The sequence below is a fragment of the Grammomys surdaster genome, unplaced genomic scaffold, assembly GCF_004785775.1.
Source record: "Grammomys surdaster isolate TR1022 unplaced genomic scaffold, NIH_TR_1.0 1164, whole genome shotgun sequence".
NCBI lineage: Eukaryota > Metazoa > Chordata > Mammalia > Rodentia > Muridae > Grammomys > Grammomys surdaster.
In genome coordinates this window covers 182659-204187 of record NW_021605583.1, presented here as the reverse complement: position 1 = coordinate 204187, position 21529 = coordinate 182659, and the positions used below count along the sequence as shown (strand labels likewise).

At 44.2% G+C, this 21529-nt stretch overlaps 2 protein-coding genes across 5 annotated transcripts in view; one reads left to right on the top strand and one right to left on the bottom strand.

Moving 5' to 3' along the window:
- Window positions 1-2695, top strand: part of Ppp2r1b (protein phosphatase 2 scaffold subunit Abeta) — a 34614-nt gene extending 31919 nt beyond the window's left edge. Inside the window, exons 16-17 of one of the 2 annotated variants that reach the window (XM_028783859.1) lie at window positions 1571-1651; window positions 2603-2695. In XM_028783859.1, coding sequence (XP_028639692.1) covers window positions 1571-1651; window positions 2603-2695 — 174 coding nt within the window. Of the gene's footprint in view, window positions 1-1550; window positions 1652-2602 lie in introns of those variants that run through there. The other variant, XM_028783860.1, reaches the window with a different exon arrangement.
- Window positions 2696-2749: 54 nt separating this feature from the next.
- The window catches only part of Sik2 (salt inducible kinase 2), a 104157-nt gene continuing 85377 nt past the window's right edge, over window positions 2750-21529 (bottom strand). The window contains exons 9-17 of one of the 3 annotated variants that reach the window (XR_003713412.1): window positions 16650-16814; window positions 9242-9470; window positions 8405-8689; window positions 8110-8273; window positions 7309-7419; window positions 6569-6660; window positions 5257-5874; window positions 3858-3980; window positions 3395-3413 (exon numbers count right to left, since the gene is read on the bottom strand). Coding sequence is in view for 2 of the 3 variants with exons in the window: in XM_028783856.1 (XP_028639689.1) it covers window positions 3305-3413; window positions 5257-5874; window positions 6569-6660; window positions 7309-7419; window positions 8110-8273; window positions 8405-8689; window positions 9242-9470; window positions 16650-16814 (1773 nt within the window). In the remaining variant the exon portion in view is untranslated. Of the gene's footprint in view, window positions 3981-5256; window positions 5875-6568; window positions 6661-7308; window positions 7420-8109; window positions 8274-8404; window positions 8690-9241; window positions 9471-16649; window positions 16815-21529 lie in introns of all 3 variants that reach the window. The other 2 variants (XM_028783857.1, XM_028783856.1) reach the window with 2 other exon arrangements.

The window sequence follows — 21529 nt, the reverse complement described above, 5'->3', positions numbered from 1 at the left end:
CTCCTCTCTCTCTCTCTCTCTCTCTCTCTCTCTCTCTCTCTCTCTCTCTCTCTCTCTCTCTCTCCCATGAGTACTGACGATGAGGATGGTTCACCACTTGAATTTCCATGACTAAGCAATCCTGGTGGGTAGACATCGGTTATCTGCACTTGGTAATGTAACACTACTGCATCCACTGGGATGTTGTTTGTATTTCTATTTTTAAATCTGCCCTTACCCAGTTTGGTTCTGAAAAATCCTAGCATTCTACCATCAAAGCCCGTTATCCTCAAAGTGTCTAATAAGCCTTCCTGCTTGACAGGACTTAATTGTAAAGAAATTCAATGGGCATAGTGGCATACTCCTTTAATTCCAGCACTTGGGAGTCAGAGGCAGGTGGATCTCTGCGTTTGAGGCCAGCCTGCTCTACAGAGTGAGTTCCAGGACAGCCAGGGCTACATAGTGAGACCCTGTTTAAAAAAAAAAAAAATAAAAAAAAAGAAGATGTTGTAGTGTCTTCCCTTTGGGATAAAGGTTGAGTTCATGATTCTCTGGGCATCCATCTTCCCTCAAGTTGACTCTGCTGACTAAGTAGTGGGCCCTTTTGGCCCTTTGGCAGTCAAGGAGGGGTATGTCCTTCCAATATATACTTATAGAGAAAAATACTGGATTGCATAACTTTGAATAAGCAAACATCTTTGATGTAAGCCCAAGCTTTTGCAATTGATTAGACATCAAGATGGCCAATCTGTGGTGTCTGTGTCTCCCTGTGCAGTGCGGTCGCCTGGATAGCGGCAGTTATCCCTTAAGGGCACTCAGAGCCACACAGCTGTCAAGTGGAGGCTGCAGCTGTGGGGGCAGGGCTCCAACACAGCCAGGCAAGGAAGGTGCCTGTCCCTGCTACCTCCACTTGTGCGCTCTGTGACCTCAGCTAAGTCATGCATGCTTAAGAGCTTTGCTTTCCTCAGAACTATGGACAGAATCCCCGTAGCTAATCTCACAGAACTGACCTGAGGGATCTAGGCAAGCACTCACACAGAAGGGCTGGGGACACTGCTGTGAACATGGACAGGTGAGCTGAGTAAACAGGACTTGGAAGACCCATCCTTGGCTAAGCTGTCAATCAATGCAGTCACATGTCCAATCTGCTCACAGAGAATGTGGACATATGATGTGTGGTGCGACTAGGAATGCTGGGAGTCTTCCAGAATCAGCTAGGCGGTTGTAACTGGGTGAAAATCACTCAACAAATCAGTGAGATGATGTTCGGAGATGAAACTTTAGGGCCCAAAGGACCTTTTAAGGGTCAGTATCTCATTTCACATGCCACTGAAATGGTGCAAAAAGCCATGGAATCTCTCACCTCTCTGAGCCCTCAAGCCAGGGAAGACCTGTGTGTGTGAGTGTGTATGTTCTGAAGTGTGTTTTTGTCCAGTGTTGAAACAGGCTGACTCTGCTCTTGTCTCCCACAAATCATTCTGAAGGTAAGTTCTATAAAAAGTTTCCAGAAGCAACAAAGTGATAAAGATCCCTGCCTGGGCGATGGCTCCAACTCACTACCTGTTCTCCAGTTTCTACCTTTGCTGTCTAGGCACAGAGAGACCGAGCGGCTCGGATGGCTTCCGAGGAGGCAGTAGAGGCAGCCCAGCTTAGGGGCACAAACACAGCAAAGGTCAGCCCCAGCACAGGGACTCTGCAACGCCCACTGCGATCACCGTCATCAAGTGACACTACACATGGTCTCTAAAGGAGGAGGAATGTGAAAAAGTTGCCAGGACTATGAATTTTCTGTAACCTAACAGGGAACTTAACTCACTGTTGGTATGAGTGTAATCCAGACCAGAGAAACTCTGACCCTGACATATTTAAGAAGCAGGCTTGATTACAGGCTGGAGAACCTGCAGGGAAGGAGAGCCCACTGGGTCCCTTGTCCTGAGCTGCTGGCACACCTGGGGCCCTTGATCAGCTGGCCTAGAAGCTGCTACTTTTAGCTCCTTTAGTTTCCGGTTCATTACCTTGTCTCTCCCCAGCTGAGAGCACACTCTTTCCCCAGTCCTAGCAGCCCTGCCTTCAGTCTAATGGCTCCTGGAATACAGGGAGAGAGGTCTGCGATGAATCCTTACTGAGTACTCTATTTAACAGAGCTCTGAGGCAGGGCAGAGGGTGCACTGTACAAGGGGGGTGTGCAGGGAGGGGGCCCTGTAACAATGCAGTGACTCAATGAAAGTTAGGAGGGAGCATGAGAGGCAGAGGCTGAAGTCCTCTCTCCCTGACACCAGGACCTGGGTTAAACATTTCTGAGTTCTTGATTTGTGAGCTAGAGGGAACTTGGCTTCCGTTTTCCTACGATGCAAAGCACCAGGAAGGGCTTTGTTCAGACCAGCTCTTATACCTCACATCACCCCCAAAGGCTTTTCCTGGGTGCTCATTCTCTCCCACTGGGTAGATTCTAGAGGGTTATGGACATAAAGAACTGTCCCTATCTTTGCTCCCACGGTGGCAGTTCAGGCAGGCCATGTCAGAGCAGGATGAGGGCTGGTACTGGTCAGGCAGCTCACTGGGAGTAGAGGAGTGGGACCCCATAGTCACTCTGTTTCATTAACATCCTCTATTTGCCTTACAGGGACCAGCATGTCAGTTGCATGTAAATACTAGAGATACACTTGCCCAACTGGAAATTGCAGAAGTAATGCATTTCCCCCAAAGCAGAGAGTAATACCCCTGGATAACAAAAGACCATAAACAAAAGAATAAAAAAGTACCACACATATTGCACTTTTTGCCAAATGAAAATTTTACCTCATGTTTGAATCACCAGTCTCTTTGAGAGGCTAGTTGACAAGATAACAACTATACAGTAGTGTACACACTGCTGATGTGAACCGACAGGCAAACATGTCAGTATTTCAAAGCTGCCTCTCCACAAGAGCGAGCCTAAGCCTTCTTAGTGTTACTTTAGTCCTTGTGAGCTTTGATGGTCACTAGTTAGGGGCACACAGAGAAGCAATCAGATGAGTGGACAGCCTGTCTGCTCGTCAACTTCCATCTCAGGAAATAAAGGCGGCTGTGGAACTAGGGATGTCTACTTGACAGTGAGGAGGAGAAAATGGGAGGGAGCTTACGACAGGTTCCAGCAGGATGGGTCTTGGTCTTCACAAGGCGACTGTCCTCACCGCCTCTCTGTGTGTCAGTGCCCAACAGGCTTGGCTGCTGACGAGCGTTCCCAGGTTTTCTCCGCAGCCCCTCACCTGTCGCCTAACTGTCCTGCCATAGCTGCTAGGTCTCCTGGGCTAAGCAGCTCACAGCCTTGTTGGGGGGCAGGGGTTTATGCCAATCTGTTGCGGTCTGTTCCTGCAGTCCTGAAATGAGCGGCCCCAATTTCCAATCTGGAAGGCATTTTCATTTCGTCAATATTACAGCACTTCTGCAGTACACTGTGGGAAAACACTCTCCTTCAGTCTAAACAAACCAAGCCCCGCTTTCTCACTTGGCTTATTTTGCAAAGCTTTAAACATATCAGAGATCGTCATGAAATGATCTCTCTGATGAAATCATCAATCTTAAGCACGAGGAGGAACAGACTCAATAAAAGAAACACAAGTTATCCTTACTGGATTTTCAGTTATTAAATCACAAAAATGACAGTCCCTCCTGCTACCTACTCCTGCTGTCACCCATAGCCCAATTCCAAGCCGCGCTCATTCCCAAAGCAGCCTGGCACCAGGAGGGAGGGAGCCCGACAACTACAGTCTCTGGCCAGCCTCAAAGACTGCTTGAGTCACCAACACTGGCAGGGGCAGGGCTGGACTGCGGGCGGGCCAGGATGCTCTCCGGAGACTTCCCATGCCTAGTCTTCCCTTGCCTGCCTGGACACTTACTACAGAGAGGAAAGGCAACTTATAGGTGTTTCTAGAGGCAGCATCAGTGGAGAAGCTCTCTTCTTGTGCTTTAAGGAAGACGCTTGTGCTTAGTGCATTCATCTGCTGATTGGACAAGCCACTCTAAGGAATAGAAATTATAATTTTTATAAATAATACCGAGTTTATAATACCTGGATGTCACTGTGCAAATGACATTACTAGTTACTTCTAGATATCTGGTTGACTAGGTAGAGCATCTATTTTTTGGAGTGAATTAAAGGGTTAAGCTTTTTTCACAAATGGCTAACACATCTGAGGTTCTTTGAATATTGCTATAATACCTGAACATTTTATACAAATCAAAACTTTAAGAAAATTAAGAATTCTGATCCCACATGGTGGAAAACAGACTGAAGAGCCTTTGGATTTTTAGCCAGGACATAACTGGAAAGCTTCGTTCCTTTAGAAAAGAATGTGGTGAGGTGGGGGAAGGCACACACTACCACTTCACAGGGCACAGAGACGTTCCTTTGCTGTGCATCTTTACAAAACCTAAACCTATATGAAACTGCCCAATGTGCAAAGCTCCGTAAGCTCCTAACACAGTGGGGAGTCAAGGGAATCAGTACAGCAGCACAGACAGGAGCTCTTCCTGGAGGTTGTGCAGGAAGAGCCTGGCTTCCAGCTCAGGGTTCAAGTTCCTGATGCTCCCTGGTTCCTGCCTCAGCCTCCACTGGGATGGGGCTCCTGTTGTTTCTACAGGTGAGCTCTGGAGCCCAGAGCATTCTAATACTCGGCTATCGAGGGGCCTGTGTGGGACGGCATTACTGCATGCTCCCAGACAGGGTTTCGAGGGGTCAGTGCCAGCTGCTACTTAGCGTCCCGGAAACACAGCAAAGGCTCAGCTACTCTGTGATGGTCTTGAGGACACCCTGTCTCAACATCCTGATGTGCCTTGAAGCACCTGCTGTTGCCTAGCTTGGCTTTAGGGAAATGTAGTGCCTTTACCTCCCATGGCATGTATCATGTATGTGATATATACACCATACACATTTTCCTTGCTTTTACCAAGGTAAATGAACCTTTGGTGTAAAACTTAGGTCTGTGCTGTGACTTTATACAAAGATTTGTTGGTTTCTCCTTTGAGAGCTTGTTCCATTTTACCTAAGGGCATGAACTCCAGCTTCCAACTACATTCTAGCCCTTGCCACAGAAAATTCTGTGGTGCGACAGAGCCGGGAAGAACATCTACCCTAGTCAAACCCTGATTCCAGTTGGGAAACTTGATTTTTCCCCATTAGGGAAAAAGGAAAAAATAAGTTTTAAATTTAAATGGATGGAATCAAAATAGAAATCCAGTGTGCCTTCACTCGAGCCACCTCACTTCCTGAGCTGAGATTAATTCACCAGGACATACCCATTGTGTTGTGGGTCCACAGCTTCTACCATTTCACAATCACAGAGTCCAGGGAGCTCAGAGAGGGCCAAGGAGTCATAGCGAGATGCGGTCTCCTGAAGTCCTGAGCTCCTGGGACAGTCTGCTCCTGTGAGGTTGCTCTGCTGGGCTCCATCCACAGGATAGTGACAGGTAGCAGGATAGTCTGGTGCAGAAGAAGTGGTGCTTGGCAGCTCACAAGTCTGGTAGGAGAACTGTAAGGAGGCTGGAGCGGCTCCTGGCTGCTGTGGTGGAGGGGGTGGGGGTGGGGGTGGCGGCTGCTGCTGTTGCTGCAATTGTGAGGGTAAGGGAGGTGGAGCCCGGGGGCTGGGTGGAGAGGGCAGGGGCTGCAACTGCATCTCTGGGTACTGGCTGAGGAAAGAGCTAAAGTGCATCTGCTCAGAAGAGGGCTCGAGGACAGGACTCAGGGCCTGGGTCAGGCTGAAGGATGGGGGCTGCTGGGATGTTGGTGGAGTCTCTTGGTGGGGAAGAGCCAGCTGCTGACTTGGTCCAGGGTAGGAGCTCTCTGCTATCTGCATCTGATTAAAATATGCTTGCAGCTGAGACTGCTTCTGGAGGAAGAGTCGCTTCTGTTGGAGCCTAAATTGGCAACACCAAAAGATTACTTTATATCTCAAGTGAATGTAATTTCGATGTGACTTCAATACCAGACATTAACTCCACTTTCCCATTTATTTTTTTATTTATTTTTTATTTTTGAGAATCTTACATATAGTCCAGGCTGACCTTAAATTTGTATTCTTCCTGTCTTAGTCACAGGAGACTAAGGGGTTCCAGACATACACCATCACACCTGATACCCGCACCCACTGTTTCTCTCTTTTCCATGCAAGGGAAAAAAATCAGAGTAAGAATTCACCATGGAGGGTTTTGCTCCTATCTGACTGACTCCTCTGACTTGAGTACCAATGCAGTTTCTTTCCTAATTACATGAAGACTGCTCAGAAAGAGAGAAGCACATCTTGGTAGGGTGATGAGCAGCTTCTGCTGCTGGGAGCAGCAGACATGAAAGCACCAAGGGAAAAGCCTCAACACTGCCTTAGGCCACTGCTTCTGAAAGCTTAGGGCTGAACATATCCCAGAGAAATACAAGGAAATGGCAGAGTACATAAGAGCTGCTGCCCCCTGGCCAGCTTGTACGCCAGGATTCTTAACAGCCTCATTAGCACCATACTGAACAGACAATGACCATGTACCAGTGCATGGTCCTAGCAGAAGCTTTCTCCAGGCTGCCATGAAAAGAACTGACTTTATTGGCCAAAGGCTTCCTTACCTATGTTCCTGTAGTTGCTGTTCCAGGCTCCGAGGTGGCTCTTTACAATACATTGGACAAGTATTCTGGGCCTTTGGCAGAAGATTGGGCTTCTGGAAGGTCAGAGAAGCAGTAAGGGCCTAACCATATGCTATCACCTAGGATGCAGCTGAGGTGACAGCATCACCCTTTGGATGCCTGACTGGATAGTGTATCCAGATGTGGCCTCCAGAATCCTGAGTGAAAGCACGGACACTTGCTCACTAGAACTCTGGAAGAGCATCAGGTCAGCAGGCCTGGGCATCTAGTCCTTGCCTACTTGTTTTCTACTTATAAAATACCTCTGGGACTGGAACACTCACAGAGAACACCGAGAAAGGCAGACTTAGTTCTGGACAAGATGGTCCAGTCCTGTTAAGTGATTCATTCTGAATGAGACCTATGTCATATCATTTTTTTTTTGATCTTTACATACCAGAGTAGACAGCCTTGCTAAAATTTTGTTGATTACAGATCTCATTATTTACAAATATATAATTAGAAGTAAGCCAGGTCTCCAGGTCTCTCTTTCCCAGCATGTGGTGAAATTATCCTTTCCTATTGCCAACATAGGAAATAACGCTAAGTTTGAACATGTTTCTAGAAGCCACTAATGTAGGATTAAATTTACCTGCCTATAAAGAATAAAATGACTCCCTTACATAATGCACAACAGGTTTCTATGACAAAGGGAAGCAGACTAAGAAAGCTAAGGGTCCCACCTGGAGTCGATGCTGTAGGTACTGGGTCTCCAAGCCTTGCTGTGGGGAAAGCTGAGGGTGCATGCTGGTTGAGAGGCCGGAGACACTTTCCTGCTGCTGAGAGATTTCCTCCTAAGGACCAAGGGAGTGGATATTTCAATTTCTATGTGAGAAAGTTTCAATCCATAGTTTAAGCACCTTTGCAAATGACTGAGTGGAACCCAGACTCCACATGACCTAACACTCAGAAGCTTTTACCTAACTAGTAGGTTGAAGGTTGCTTTTCAGAGAATCTACAGTTCTATCTGCACTCAACTATTACCTCATGAGTATTAGAACAAAAGCTCTGCCTGGTACTGGAAGGTGCTTACCTCCTCATGAGCTCAGAATACTATAGGATCTTAGATGCACTCAACATTGGCTCAAGCAGCATTTATTATATTTGTAATGTGACTAATCCTCATATTTGATAGTGACTTCACATCTAAAGTAGTGGCAAGAAGCTTCTCATTTGGGTGATGTTCATCACTGTGTTTGTGTGTGTGTAGTCAAGGGAGACTGAGACAGTCATCACATCTCATCCGTGTGAGAGTCACAATCTGCCTGGTTTGTGAACCCAAACTAGACTGAGCCTGTAGGCCTTTATCTGGTGCTGAGCATCTGAGGCCAGCATGGCTGGGTTTAAGATGTTAGTGGCAGCAGCAAGAAAACCTCTGAGACTATGGGCTTTCCATAAAGCCAGGTTATTTACAACTAGGAGGACGCTAAGTGAAAACCACACAACTGTAGGAGAAACGTGTTTGGAAGGGCCTGTACACCTACCTGAGGGCAACTGCTCGGAAGGTCTTGGAGCTGAGGAGCAGTTGATGTTAAGGTAGGGTCTGTGTCTGATCCCATTTGTTCATACAGCAATTGTACTTTGTTTAACTCCAGAATTCCTTTGGTTCTAGCAAGATTCTGAAGATGTTGTCTAAATGCTACGATTCCTGCAAAGTACAAACATTAAATAGTTTAAGCAAAACAGGCCTTTAGTTATTATCCATTCACACCAGCATGGCAAAAGCTTTCTCCCACATCTCTGACTGGAGTTTTCAAAGCCACAAAAGAAAGACCTTGCCTTGTGTAAGGGAAGTATCTGATGCTCTGCGGCCTTCTCGGAAGCTCACGGGGGACCGGTTGTGGGTCTCACGCTTCTGTGAGCTCAGAGCCTGCATGGCTGGGTTGGCAGGTCTGAGGCTTATAAAAGGAGATGTCATGCGGGGTGACGGTTGATTGGCTAACATGATGTCCTTCAGGGAAGGGCTGTCTTCCAGAAAGTTCAGGTCCCTCTGGGCAGACCCCATATCATACTCAGAGTCCACACTGTCAAGGGAGGGGTTATCACTCATGGAGAAAATTTTCCCTGAAAAAAAAAAAAATTACCCAATCCAATAGCACACAGACAAAAGCGAGACAAAATGGCAGTCTCTAGTCTTGACAGCCCCAGTCTTTCAGGATGATAGGCAGGAGGCCTGGAGTGCTCCTCAGTCTGGAAAACAGAATTCACCTAAGAGAAAAGTTCTTTTCAGGATTGGGGATCCTCAGTGCATGAGACCTGCAGGTCAATCTCCAGGAGCACAGACAATCTTCTATTCTTTCAGAATGCTGTTACTGGCTAGTCTAACTATCAAACTAATCCTATAGAAGTTACAGCTTAAGATTGAAAAGACCCTTGAAAAGAGCAATAATCACTTATGAAGCACACTGTAGTCAAAGCATCCTGGAGTGGGAGGAATCAACCCAGAGACATTTCGTTTTTATCTCTGTTGCTGCAGAGTAGACCTAATCCACATAACCCATGGCATCTGTCTCCATAAAGGAAGAGGATAGGGAATGAGCATGGCCACTATTTCTTAATGCCCGAAGTACGAAATGATGCTGTAAGGTCTAGCCTGGTGCTTCTCTAATATCATACCTGCCCCAGGCATCACAACCAATTGGTTAGTGACTTCTGACAGAGTGTGCCGTCGCTGCCCACTGCGTGTGGCCTGGAAAGCTTCAAAGGCCTGACTGGGGTCTTCCTCGGCCTCTCCTTCTGTCTCCAACCCTTCATCAATGGAGGTCTCCATCATACTGCTGGGCAATGACTGGCATCCCTTCCTCACCAGGACAGGGGGCACAGGGTCAAGCAGACAGCCATTTACCTGTCAATGTGAAAGAAAAGCTTAGCTGCTGTTCTGCTGAGAAGCACCCATAGCAGAACCCTATTGGCCATGACTTAAAGCCAATGAGAAGTCAAGTAAAATATTGAAGTGTATGTATTCACTCCCAATGACAGACAGCACATACATTAGAAATGAAGGCTGGCCAACTATAGCACTCATAGAGAGAAGACCATGAGGACCCAAACTGGCAGTGCCACCTAGGTTATTCTGTGTCATCACTGCTACAATCAACACTTCCTTAGTGCTTTACAGATGACTAGGGATGTACTGGTTTGAGGCTTAACCAGTTATTATTATTTAAATAAGGGAAACAGAAGAGAAAGATGAGTTTTTCTTTTCCTTCTAAAGTGAATGTCTCATAGCTAAGAGAGAACAGTCACTGATATTCTAATTTTCAACCACAAACATACTGGTTCTGAATATATTTTTATGTTTATAACTTCAGTAGTGGCCTATTTTGATATTTTGTTTTTAAACTGGTTCTAATATGCCTGAGGAATGGAAAATAAGACTGTTGTAGACAGCAGATACCACAAAAGTAATTGAAAAAAAAAATTCAAATGGCAAACAGCCAAAACCTTCCATTATAGGATAACAAATGACTCACAGGTCCACACTCCAGCAGGAGTTGGTAAGCCCCAGTGCACAGAACCCTCATCCTTTAGTAGTTCACACAGCATCTACAGTGCCTGTCCCATAGGGAGCTCGGCACAGGTCCTGAATGAGCGAGCACACTGCCTTCCCACACGGTTGCCAAGCAAACCACCTAATGGCCAGCAAAACAGCACACAAAGGGGAGTTGTGGTTTCAAGTTCTGGCTGGTAAAAGCCCCAAAGAGCAGGCAATTATTCACCTCATGACTTTAACTACTCCCCTGTGGAAATCAATCCGTTTTCTCCTCTGAATAGCTGCTCAGGAGCAGCCAGCAAAGGAGGCAGGTCTTCTGTGCTACTTTCCATTGGAACACAGTGCGTACAGCTATTGTTTCTACTGAGGCAGGGGCAGCACATGGATGTGAGAAGCGAATGTAGGACTGCCCTATGTCAGGCACAGGGTACTCTCCTCTTACGGCAGTCACTTGGAGGCACTGCAAAGCCCTTCTTTGGAGGGTGACTCAGCCTTGTGTGCTGGGAGGAGTTGATTCCACAAGCATCTTCCGCCAGAGGCTTCGTGTTGGTAAGGAAGCTGATACATGGCAGATGCTTTCTTCCCAGACCACACCAATGTCCTCATGGCACCAAAACCAGGAATCTGAAATCTGGCCAGCAGATGTCATCTAGTCTTGGTCCAGTCCCATTTAAGTTTCTCCTTTGTATTTAACAGTTCTCTTACAGGAAACAATGACCAACAGCTCTCATGCTGGACTCCTTAGCTGTCTAGTAAGAGAGCTTGCTAAGGCTCCCAAAACGTTTTAACCAATTATATACTGAGCACCCTTACATGTGCAGCCTCTGGCAAAATGTACTTCCCACTCTTGCAGCATAAGCAGTATACAAGCAGGCCCTTTATTGTTCCTTGATGTAGAAGTCACATACAACTCCTTTCCTGAGTTACTCCAACCACCCAGCAGTCCCTGTGAGTTTACAGTCTTAAATTGTTACCTTATAAGCTTATCTCATTTAAACTAGAAGAGGTGTCTGAATTAAATCTTTTCCAGGTATAAAACAATGGTTTGATTTTTCACTGATATGACTTTTCATCTAGGGACAGTTAGCAAACAACACTTGGAGGCTGGACAATGAGTAAGAAAGCCTCGTGATGTGGCTCAGTGTCAACATGGGTGAGCACTTTTGACCACAAGTTCAGCTTTCCTGAAGCAGCTGACCATCATGCTTAGCTAGGATAAAACATATCTATTGCTGTGATAAAACATGACCAAACCTAACTTGGGGAGGAAAGAGTTATTTGGCTTATATATTCCAGAGCACAGTCCATTGAGGGAAGACAAGGCAGGAACTGTCGCAGAAGACACACAGGAATATGCTGCTTATTAGTTTGTTCCCCATGGCTTACTCAGCCTGTTTTTTTTTTTTTTGTTTTTTGTTTTTTTAATAACACTCAGGAGCACCTGCCCAGGGGTAGGACTGCTTCCAGTGAGCTAGGCTTACCTCCACCAATCATTAATAAGAAAGTGTTCCACAGGCCTGCCAATCTGAGGTTCCTCTTTACCAGATGGTATGCCCTTGTGAAAGCTGACAACAAATCAACAAGGACATGCTAAGTTACCAAGGGATTCAATGTAAAAGAATCCAGGTATGTTTCCTCTCTTGGTGTATTTCACTGTCTTCTTGCAAGAAAGAATGACTGAGAACTCATACTTTGAAGCTCTTTAACCGTCTACTAAGACAGTTTACAAGGATGTATGACTAAAATTGTGGGTTAATCTATATAAATGACATAAGCTGCTAGAAATAAGAAATTATGCTCTAGAAATACTCTAGACAGATTAAATGACAGGATTTTAAGATGTGGCTAAAATGTATAATTTCTAACATTTTGTTTTCAGAGACCTCACATGCAGTAGGTGCTATATGCATAGCACTCAAAGCTCTCTGAGGCTTCAGCACTGACTGAGAAAGCCCCTGAGCCTGCCTCTCTAAATTCATAATTCCCAAGGTGGCTGAATTTGGAGATGGGGCCTGTAAATGAGTGAAGCCCTATCGGGGCTGGAGAGACAGATCAGCAGGTAAGATGCATACCGCTGCTCTTGCAGAGGAGCCACGTTTGGCTCCCTGCACTGATGTTAAGAGTCTCTCACAAGTGCCTGTTACTCCACCTCCAGGGGAACTGACACCTCTGGCCTCTATGGGCATATCATTCATGTGTACATGCCCACAGAGACAAATGAATACACATAACCATAATTAAAAATAAGCTACATCTTTAAAACAACAAAATAAGAAGAGATACACTAAACCAGCAGTGGTGGTGCGTACCTATAATCTTAGCTCCAAGGAAGCCAAGGCAGGAGGGTTAAGTGTCTGAGGTCAGAAGGATAGACATCAGAGAGCTTGTTCCCAGGTGCCCCATGGGTACATAGGAAAGGCTGTGTGATGTCTAAAGACGGAGTGAGAAAGTGGCTGTCTAAAAAACAGAAAGACTTCATAATTTCTTACAAACCAGCTAGAGCTAACTTTATCTTGCCCTCTGGCCTCCAGAACTATGAGAAACAGACTTTCTGTTGTTTAAGCTACCCAGCCTATGGTATTTTGTGGGTATTTTATACTATTACATGAGTAGGCTCACATAATACACCAAGCATAATATAAGCCAATGAGTTTGGAGGAGAGAAATGGACCGTATTTAACTGTATTCCATGTCCCTGGCAAATGTGGCACACACTGAGCAGGTGCTGGAGCTCACACCTAAGCTTGATCACTGACAAGTCAGTTTAAGCTCTACCGAAGTTCCCCCCACGCCACCCCTAATAACCTCCATTTGTAAAACAGTTGTAAAGTTATTGGAAGAGTCAACTAATATAATTCAGAAAAATACTTCCTTTACAATTCAATACACTTTGTTGCTATTTTTTTTAAAAAAACAAAGGAGAGTGCTTTTCAATAGAAAAGCATAAGACTAAAACTAATACACTTTTTTCCTGCCTGAGGCAAATTAAACAGGTGAAAAAGGAAAGAAAGAAACTACTCCAATGCTAGAAACTTCTTTTTAAAGATGGTGTCCTGCTGTGCGCCCCAGCACCTCTGTACCCGTGCTCTGTCTCATTCCACTTAGTGGCGGTTCTCTATGCTGCAAGCTCACACTCGCTTAGACTCCTATCCTTAAATAACAGTGCAGAAGAGCTAGACACTCAGATGTGAAATTATTCATGCAAGAAAATGGAAATAACTGTGCAACTGGAGGGGAGTAGTGAAATAAGGGGAGATGCAAAGCAGTGGCCTGTGTAACTGTTAAAGCTTATGCCTGTAAAGACGACTTCAGACATGGGAACAGTCTCATGAAACACTGTTAGATACAGAAGATACAAAATTACACATAGTATGACAGCAAATAGGTAATCTTTGAGTATTGAATTATAGCTAAATTAACTTTATCTTTATTCTCTTCATTGTCATACATGGTTTTCATGATTGGTCTTATTTTTATGTTTTTACTTCAAATTATAATTTAAAATTTTAAATCTGGAAATGAAAGTGAAATTTCTCCCCAAAGCCCCTAGAGCTTAGCACCACTAAGAGTCTGGCTTGCTTTCCAGCCTTCTCTCCTGTATATCACTTTGATGATGCAGTTACTACGGCTCAATCATCCACGGAATGCCGCCGTTACCCTTGCATTTTCTCCCCCCCATCCCGCAATAACTTACTTTTTATCCACTTTACATCCCGAATGCAGTCCCCCTGCCTCCTCTTCTCCCAGTCTAGTCCTTACAAATTGCTCCCCCCCATTACCCCCTTCATTTCTCCTCAGAGAAGGAGGCACCCTACTTGGGTACCACCTCACCTTGGGACATCTAGTCCCAGCAGGACTAATCAGATCCTCTCCTGCTGAGGGGAGGAAGGGATCCAGTGGCAGGGAACAGACTCTGAGCAGCCCCGCCTCACCTGTTAGGGGGCCCTCGGAGATCAAGCTGCACATTTGCTACAGATGTGTGGCTACACTTGCCTTTTCAACCAGCTAGTAAAGGTGTGAAATCTTTTTATTATCGTCTTTAATAGTATTACAAACGGACTTCAATGTGTGTACATGGGAGATTTACTCCACACAGTGTGTGCAACTGTTCTCCTACTATAGGCTCTATGACTTTAGGGTCTCAATTACTGAGAGAAAAATACCTTCCAATCCTGCTCCCGAAATCCCAAGTTAAAGTTTCAAGTCAGACTCCTTCAGTGATTTTACTAACAATTAAGGGAATGAGAGGTGATCTGTTTTTAAATGTATAATACTAATTCTTGATCGCAAGTAGAAATGGAATTATTAATACATACATACAGCTATGATAATCTTTCAGAAAACAACTGGGCTATAGTGAATGTATATGAAGCCATATGAACAAAGGAACTGAAAGATTTTTTGGCATATGCATTTATTTATGGGCCTCACAGAAAGGTAGTCGGAAGGCTATAACAAAGTGACCCATATCAGTCCTGTAGATGTTTATGGCCTGTTCTGAGTTTCAGAGTGGCAATGTCAGTGCTGGGGCTAGTTCCAGTTTGACTCTCACTCCTACAAATGTGAATATACCATCTAGTCTGTATCTTCTGCAAACCATTCATTTCCTGTCTGTTTCCTAGTAACTATAACAATCACAGGCTTTAAAAATAGCTTGCCCTATATATTATAGCAGACAGTGCCCAATCTGTGTTTTGGGCCTGGTGCCCTTACAGGCAAGACTTCAACACACTGCATTTTAATTTCTTCAAGAGAATTAGATGGTAAAAACGAATTATGCTGCCCTATTTTATGTCTAAATGCTGAGCATGAGTTTATCACTAATGTGTAATGCTAGGCAAACACAGGCATAGAAAACAGACTGTCCACAGGAAGTAGACTCATCTTTAGGGCTGGACAGTAACTATTCCTGTACAGCAAGTTGGCTTACCACCTGTTGTGACAGTCTGGTATAGAGCTGCCACCACCACTGTGTTCCACAAACCCCATGCAACTTATGAATCTGCCTGACATCCGGAGGTCTTAATTGAATGGCATTTGCCATCCCATTTCTAGGCTCAATACCTTGTTATGGGCTTGGAATTCTACCATCTGAACCCCACTGTTACCATCCCCTCCTCTCCTAGTTCATGACCACTCCCATATTTCAGGCCCTGCATCATCTCCGTCCTGGACCCGAGCTTAACTTCCCACTGTCCTTGCTCCCTTGCCTGTCTGCTGGAGAACCACTCAGGCAGTCTCCAAGACCAGCGTGTATGCATTATCTCCTTGCTCAGGTCTTCAGCTGGTGTCTGACTATTCTGTCAGCTGTCCCACCTGATAATTCACCACATTCCAGACCTGGAACACCGCCCAGAGAACTAACTGCTTGCTTGTCCTTCAAAGCGAACACACACGTTTTTACTTGTACAGCTTTCCTTTCCATGCCCTTTTCTTCAGAGAACTCGTGCTTTGATTTAGATGGGCTGATCTTCACTGTCAATGTCCCGCCCTAGTTTCCAGCCACATGGATTCTACTCTACCTTGCAACTCTAGTTCTGAGAGTTAACCCCCAAATTTTCCCGATCAAGTACAAAATCAATTCCCCTGCCTCTTTCTAGGTTCACTTGACTTACATATTGCTATGTGACACTTCATCAGTTTATTAAGTAATTGGCCTGCTGTGTTAGTTCCATATAATTTTTGTTAGACCAAATTCTAGTAGGGTATTAGGCAAGTTCATGTCTGATTCATTTTTGTTACCTAGAAGAGGCTAAAATATGGGAAAACAATATTTGCTAACTATTTAAAATCTACTCTAAACCACATAGATTATCTTACTTAGTTGTCACAACAGCTTCCTAAAATGCATATATAGAACATAGCTTGAGCAAAATGAAACTCACCTTGCCCAAATTCACACAGGTTAGCGGAAGCAGTCTGAGCACACCCTGTATTCCTTTAGGACACTGTCTCCTATTAATATGATCATCTCTATAGCACTTGTACTGCGTATACACCACTTACAAGTCAAAAGAATCCACTGCGTGAAAGAAGCGCTCATCTCCCATTTCCTGACACTCCACTTCATGCAATACACTGAATACAAACGAAATCCTTGAAGCATGCCCAGGCTGGACCAAAAAGGATGTTTACTCAGTCAAAAAGAGATCCTATACTTTGTATTTATGGTTTGCTGTGCAGAAAGGACACAACAATAGCAAAATCTAATTCAGCACAATAGGTAACATTTTGTTTTTAAAATCATAATTTGTAAAGAGTCAACCAACCTACCTACTGACCCATTCCTGCACCCAAACATTTATGAAGAAATCTAAAACATGGGAAAGAAGAGGAACTGGTTAGGGAAGAAGATGTAGAGGCTTATGTGGCCTGAGTGTTACTTAACCGACGAGAGCAGATCTCTGAACATTTTTGTAAAGTTCTTCACCAAAGCAACATTCAACAAAACCATACTACCACACTGTACACTGTACCACACTGCACTGTCTCCAGCCCCTCTGCACTACATCGCAAGCACACCACCCATACCTTTGGAGTGTCGACACACTCTTCCTCCATAAAGGCAGCTTCTGCTTGACAGCTGGATGCTGGGAATGAAAAGGCCTCCACATTGGACGTCTGTGGGAGGAGGGTGGGCCGCATCAGTCTCATGCTCGGTGGATGCAAGGTCACTGGTAGCCCCACAGTTTGTGCCTGAAAATATGGCAAGAACAGACAGTGTGGGAACAAATATGCTCTCTGCTCTTAGAACAAAGGAGTAATTTGCTGGAACTCCAGAAAAGACTTGATCGCATGTATATGTGTGTGTGTGTACACACAAATGTGGTAAACACTGAATTTAAAGTCTCACTAATCAGATATTCTTAAATAAATTATACAGAATTTGATTCCTGTCTCATAACGATAATCGTTCACACAGACAACAAGATAGCCTTTGTAAGGAATCAAAGAATGATCTTTGTCTCAATTTGATAAACTATTTTTTTTTCTTTTTTAAAAGATATTACCTGGAAAGGTTAAAAAAAAAAGCCTATAGGAGCTCAACAAGGAGGTAGGGATATACACAAGCCCCATAGCTAGTACAATATAATTCTATTTTTCTACTTCCCCTCCCCATGAAAAGAGGAAGAAGATAGAAGTGGTTACTCAGGGTGACAGGAAGGTCCCTTTCTTTTGAGAAGATGCAGTCTGAATATAGCCTGCTAGAGCAACAGGAGAAATGCTTATTGCTGCAGAGTTCCATTCCTGGGACCAGCCTGCTCCACAGAGCTCAGGTCTATTTCTGTCTGTCTTTCTTATAAACTCTGGGCCTACTGCTTGTATCTCTTAAGTGATTGGGTATCAGGCATGTGCCACCACACTTTGGCTTCCTGTGGGTGGTTCATTCTGTCCTTCTGTCTCCTTTGTTAGTGCTTTAAGTAAACAAGGATTAACAACTCTCCTAGCCACAGCCCTTAATGGGCAGAATAATTTCTTAGATGTGCTTTGAACATAAGAGACACTGTGAGACATCCGAGGGGGACAATCATCACACCAGACTCCCACAGGAAGAAGATGGCCTCCATTTTCCTGCTATAGTTACGACAGAAGATACAGGATGGAAACTGTTAAATTCAGACAAACAAAGGGACAAAACCACATGAAATTATAATTTCTTTTCCAAGTCATGGGTTTGATTTGTGGATCTACCACTTATTATTCCCATGATGACTTTAATCAGGCAATCTAACTTTCTCTGAATCTTTTCTTAACTCATAAAAATGGGTGTAATATCCACTTCATAATCAAGTTAAGGCTGAAAGGTAACACGTGAAACCCTCGGCTTAGTGTCATAAACTCTCCTCTTCCCAGTTTCAAAATGACCCCAAGGACAAAACAACTGGACAGCAAGACAAATGCAGTTTTGGAGTCAGCCAGTCTTTCATGGTTTCCAGTTGGAATTTTAAGTTGATTTTTGCTGTTGTTTGCTTTTGTTTTTTGAGACAGGGTTTCTCCATGCAGCCTTGGAACTCACTGTGTAGTCCAGGCTGGCCTGGAACTCATAGAAGCCAACAGTTTCTACCTCTCAATTGTTGGGATTAAAGACATACACCATCGTGTTCAGCTAAATTGATAATTTTTAAGGAGGGGGTATGTTCTTACTATACATTTCAAAATTTTGAGTATACTTAAAATATACTTTATATAGGATACATTGTGATACTAATATCAGATATACGTCATCAAAGAAAGACTAAAACAACAGCAAGCCATCAGTGGCAGTGGATGGGCAACTCCGCAAACGGCGCTGTGCGCTCTCTGAGCATGGCGGAGGAGCAGCTTCTTGCCCATCACTTTTCATTGGGCTTATGTTGTGCGTCTTGGGCATCTCTCTGCCTACCACATAACAATTTCATTTCCTAACAAATGTACATTTAGTACGTTCCTACTCTCCAATTCTTAACCTGTTCCTTCTGTCTGAGAGCCGGGAACACTTTACCTGAAGATACTGTACTGGAAGTGAGATGACATATCTGATTACAAGGCTGTTCTATCTCTATCCTGTTTCTCTGACTCTTTAGGGTGGACTGAGCTGTATCAGATTAAGCACATCACATTTTTTCTTGACAACTTTTTCTTTCTTTTTTTTTCTTTCTTCCTTTTTCTTTTCCTGTCTTGGAGGTAAGGTCTTATTTTGGAGTTCTAGCTGGCACTGATACCTTAACCCTCCTGCCTCAGGCTCCACAGTGCTAGGACTCTAGGCACAATGTCATACCTGGTCTCTTCCACAAATTTTACATTTGACTTGGACTGCAGAAATTGACCATGAACTTATATTGAGGAATAATATTCTGGCGTGACACTTCCTAGGAAACAGAATGATATGTTTTACAAGTCTATGTGAGCTGACTGTCTTTCAGAAGCTGAGATGTGGCATAGTTGAGTATTTAACAAGGACCTACAAAGCCCTGGATTCAATCCTCAGCACTGGGCAAAAACTGTCCTTTTTAATCTGGGAGGATATCAAGCACAAAGGTATTCTCAAATTATACAGGTGGTGAGAGAATGTTACTATGTTGTCCCTCCTGGCCTCTGAGTTACAGGCCTTTGTTACATGGCAGGCTGGTATTCTCACAAGGGATGTAAGACACACAGGGTTTCCCCATAATCCATGTGCTGAGAGGGTGCAGCAGGAGGTAGCCATCGGTTAGATTAGAAGAGAGAGTTCCTGGTAGAAACTCACTGCAGGTACCAGACCATGTGCCTTGAGCCTCCAGAACCATGAGAAAGTAAATCATCTGCCATTTTGCTATGGCAACCTAAACAACTTAAGAGTAAGCTTTGTCCTATGATTGTAGAGCAACCTCTAATCAGCAATTAAAGAAAAGAGACATCTGCTTCATTTTCACCTGCTTAAAGCTGATACAAACTTGAAGTAGGAGGGTTGTTAAAAACTAGTATTTAGGGTCGACAAGAAAAAGGTAAGAGTTTTCTTCTCCTAAATCATTGCCTGATATTTCTGGCATGATACACAGTGAATGAGAGTACTGGCTACCTACCTACAGTGAGCAGCTCACTGATGTCTACAAAATAATAAGAGTACTCCATCACTAAATTAATGACTGCCTATGAGCCAGGGTTGGCTCCTGAGTATTTCAGGGGCCTCAGTGGCTGTGACACTGCCTTGCAGATGAGAGCTATGCTTTGCTGAATGCAGCTGTCTCTACAGGTTGACTAGTTTTATCTTGGCAGCAATCTTTTTTTTTGGGGGGGGGTAAAGATTTATTTATTTTATTTTTTATATGAGTACAGTGTAGCTGTCTTCAGACACAACCAGAAGAGGGCATTGGGATGATGGTGAGCCACCATGTGGTTGCTGAGAATTGAATTCAGACCTCTGGAAGAACAGTCAGTGCTCTTAACCTCTGAGCCATCTCTCTAGCCCTTGGTAACAATCTTATTATAGAGGCACCATTTTCCTTTTATATTTATGAACACAGGATCTCAGAAATTCTTACCTGAGCAAAATCATTCATCTCTATATGGAACTTAAGGTCTGTGTGATTCTATAGTGTGTGTGGTCTCTGTATTAGATCATGCTGTTTTCTCAGTTTTGTTTATTGCAATGTCAGGGAACAAGTGATCTACTCTCTCTTTAAACAAACAAACAAAAAAATCAGAGAATTAAAACAAAAATGGTCTATTAAAACTTTTACATCCAAAACAGAGAAACAAATTTTTTTTTAGCAAGGCACACTAAAACACAGACAGCAGAGAACATTTCTTCAGCTGTGGGTCCTCCTTATTAGAGGGCTCAGAAGGCACTTTCAACAAGTTAGTAGGTAAGCTGGGAAGCCTTCTATTAGTTATAGTATGCAGTTTGATGTTGACCTGGCCAATGTGTACAATGAAAAGAATGTGTGGTGTACTTGGCAGTAACAAAGTCAGCAAGCAAAAGCAGCCACGTAGACTATACACCTGGCCCTTCAAGCCAAATCAAATACACGCTGAGATATCTGAGGGATCTGCTTACCACGCAGACAGGAAAGGATGTCTTGTACACTAACACGTGCACTTGCTGGGGAACAACTGCTGATGTAAGCCCTCACCACTCACTTGCATTTGTGAATGTTTAAGAAGAATAAAGAAGCTTAGCTGAGAAAGCCCATTACTACACTGGGCATCCTGGCTCCTATCCTTCTGCCTGGCCACACTTGTACACAGGAAGGACAGTACTACAGCTCACTACTGTCCACACACCTCAGGAGTTCTTTTTTCTCCTTTTACTCTTGCTTAAAAGCAGTGCTATTCAATTTTGAAGATTCTCGAGTGCTTAGAAATACTCTGATCCAAATATCTGAAGCTACATTGATGTAGTATTGCCTCACCTTTGTATTACCACATTATTTTTAGGATATTAATATATATAAATAAAATTCACCTGTTATAAATCAAGAATGTTCACTTCCCCCCCCCTCGTGTTCTGTAGAAACCCATGCAAAACCTCCTCATGTCCCTGTCCATCAGAATCCACTGAGCTATGATGCTGCTTACAGAAGCAGAAGAATCCTGACTGGGAGAGGCACTCCTTTCCCAGCCTCTACTCACACAAGTCTGAGACCTCCAGACCACATCCTCTCCTGGCACTGAGCCATGACCCACTGTGCCCTCAGGCCTTTGAGGACAGTGAGAAGAATGTCATCTCTAATTCTGCTGTGGAACAGACACTCAGCATTTGCTATGTACTATTTGTGGGCTTCACAGATACCAACTCACCTTGTCACAGCACTTTGTGTCACTACCACTTTACAACAGGTAAAGCAAGGCACAGAATATGGGGTTTGCTCTGGTGTCCCTGTTTTTAACCACTAAGTGCAACTGCACCTCCAAATCAGAGCTACACTCACATGAGGTCTGCCTTTCTTGGC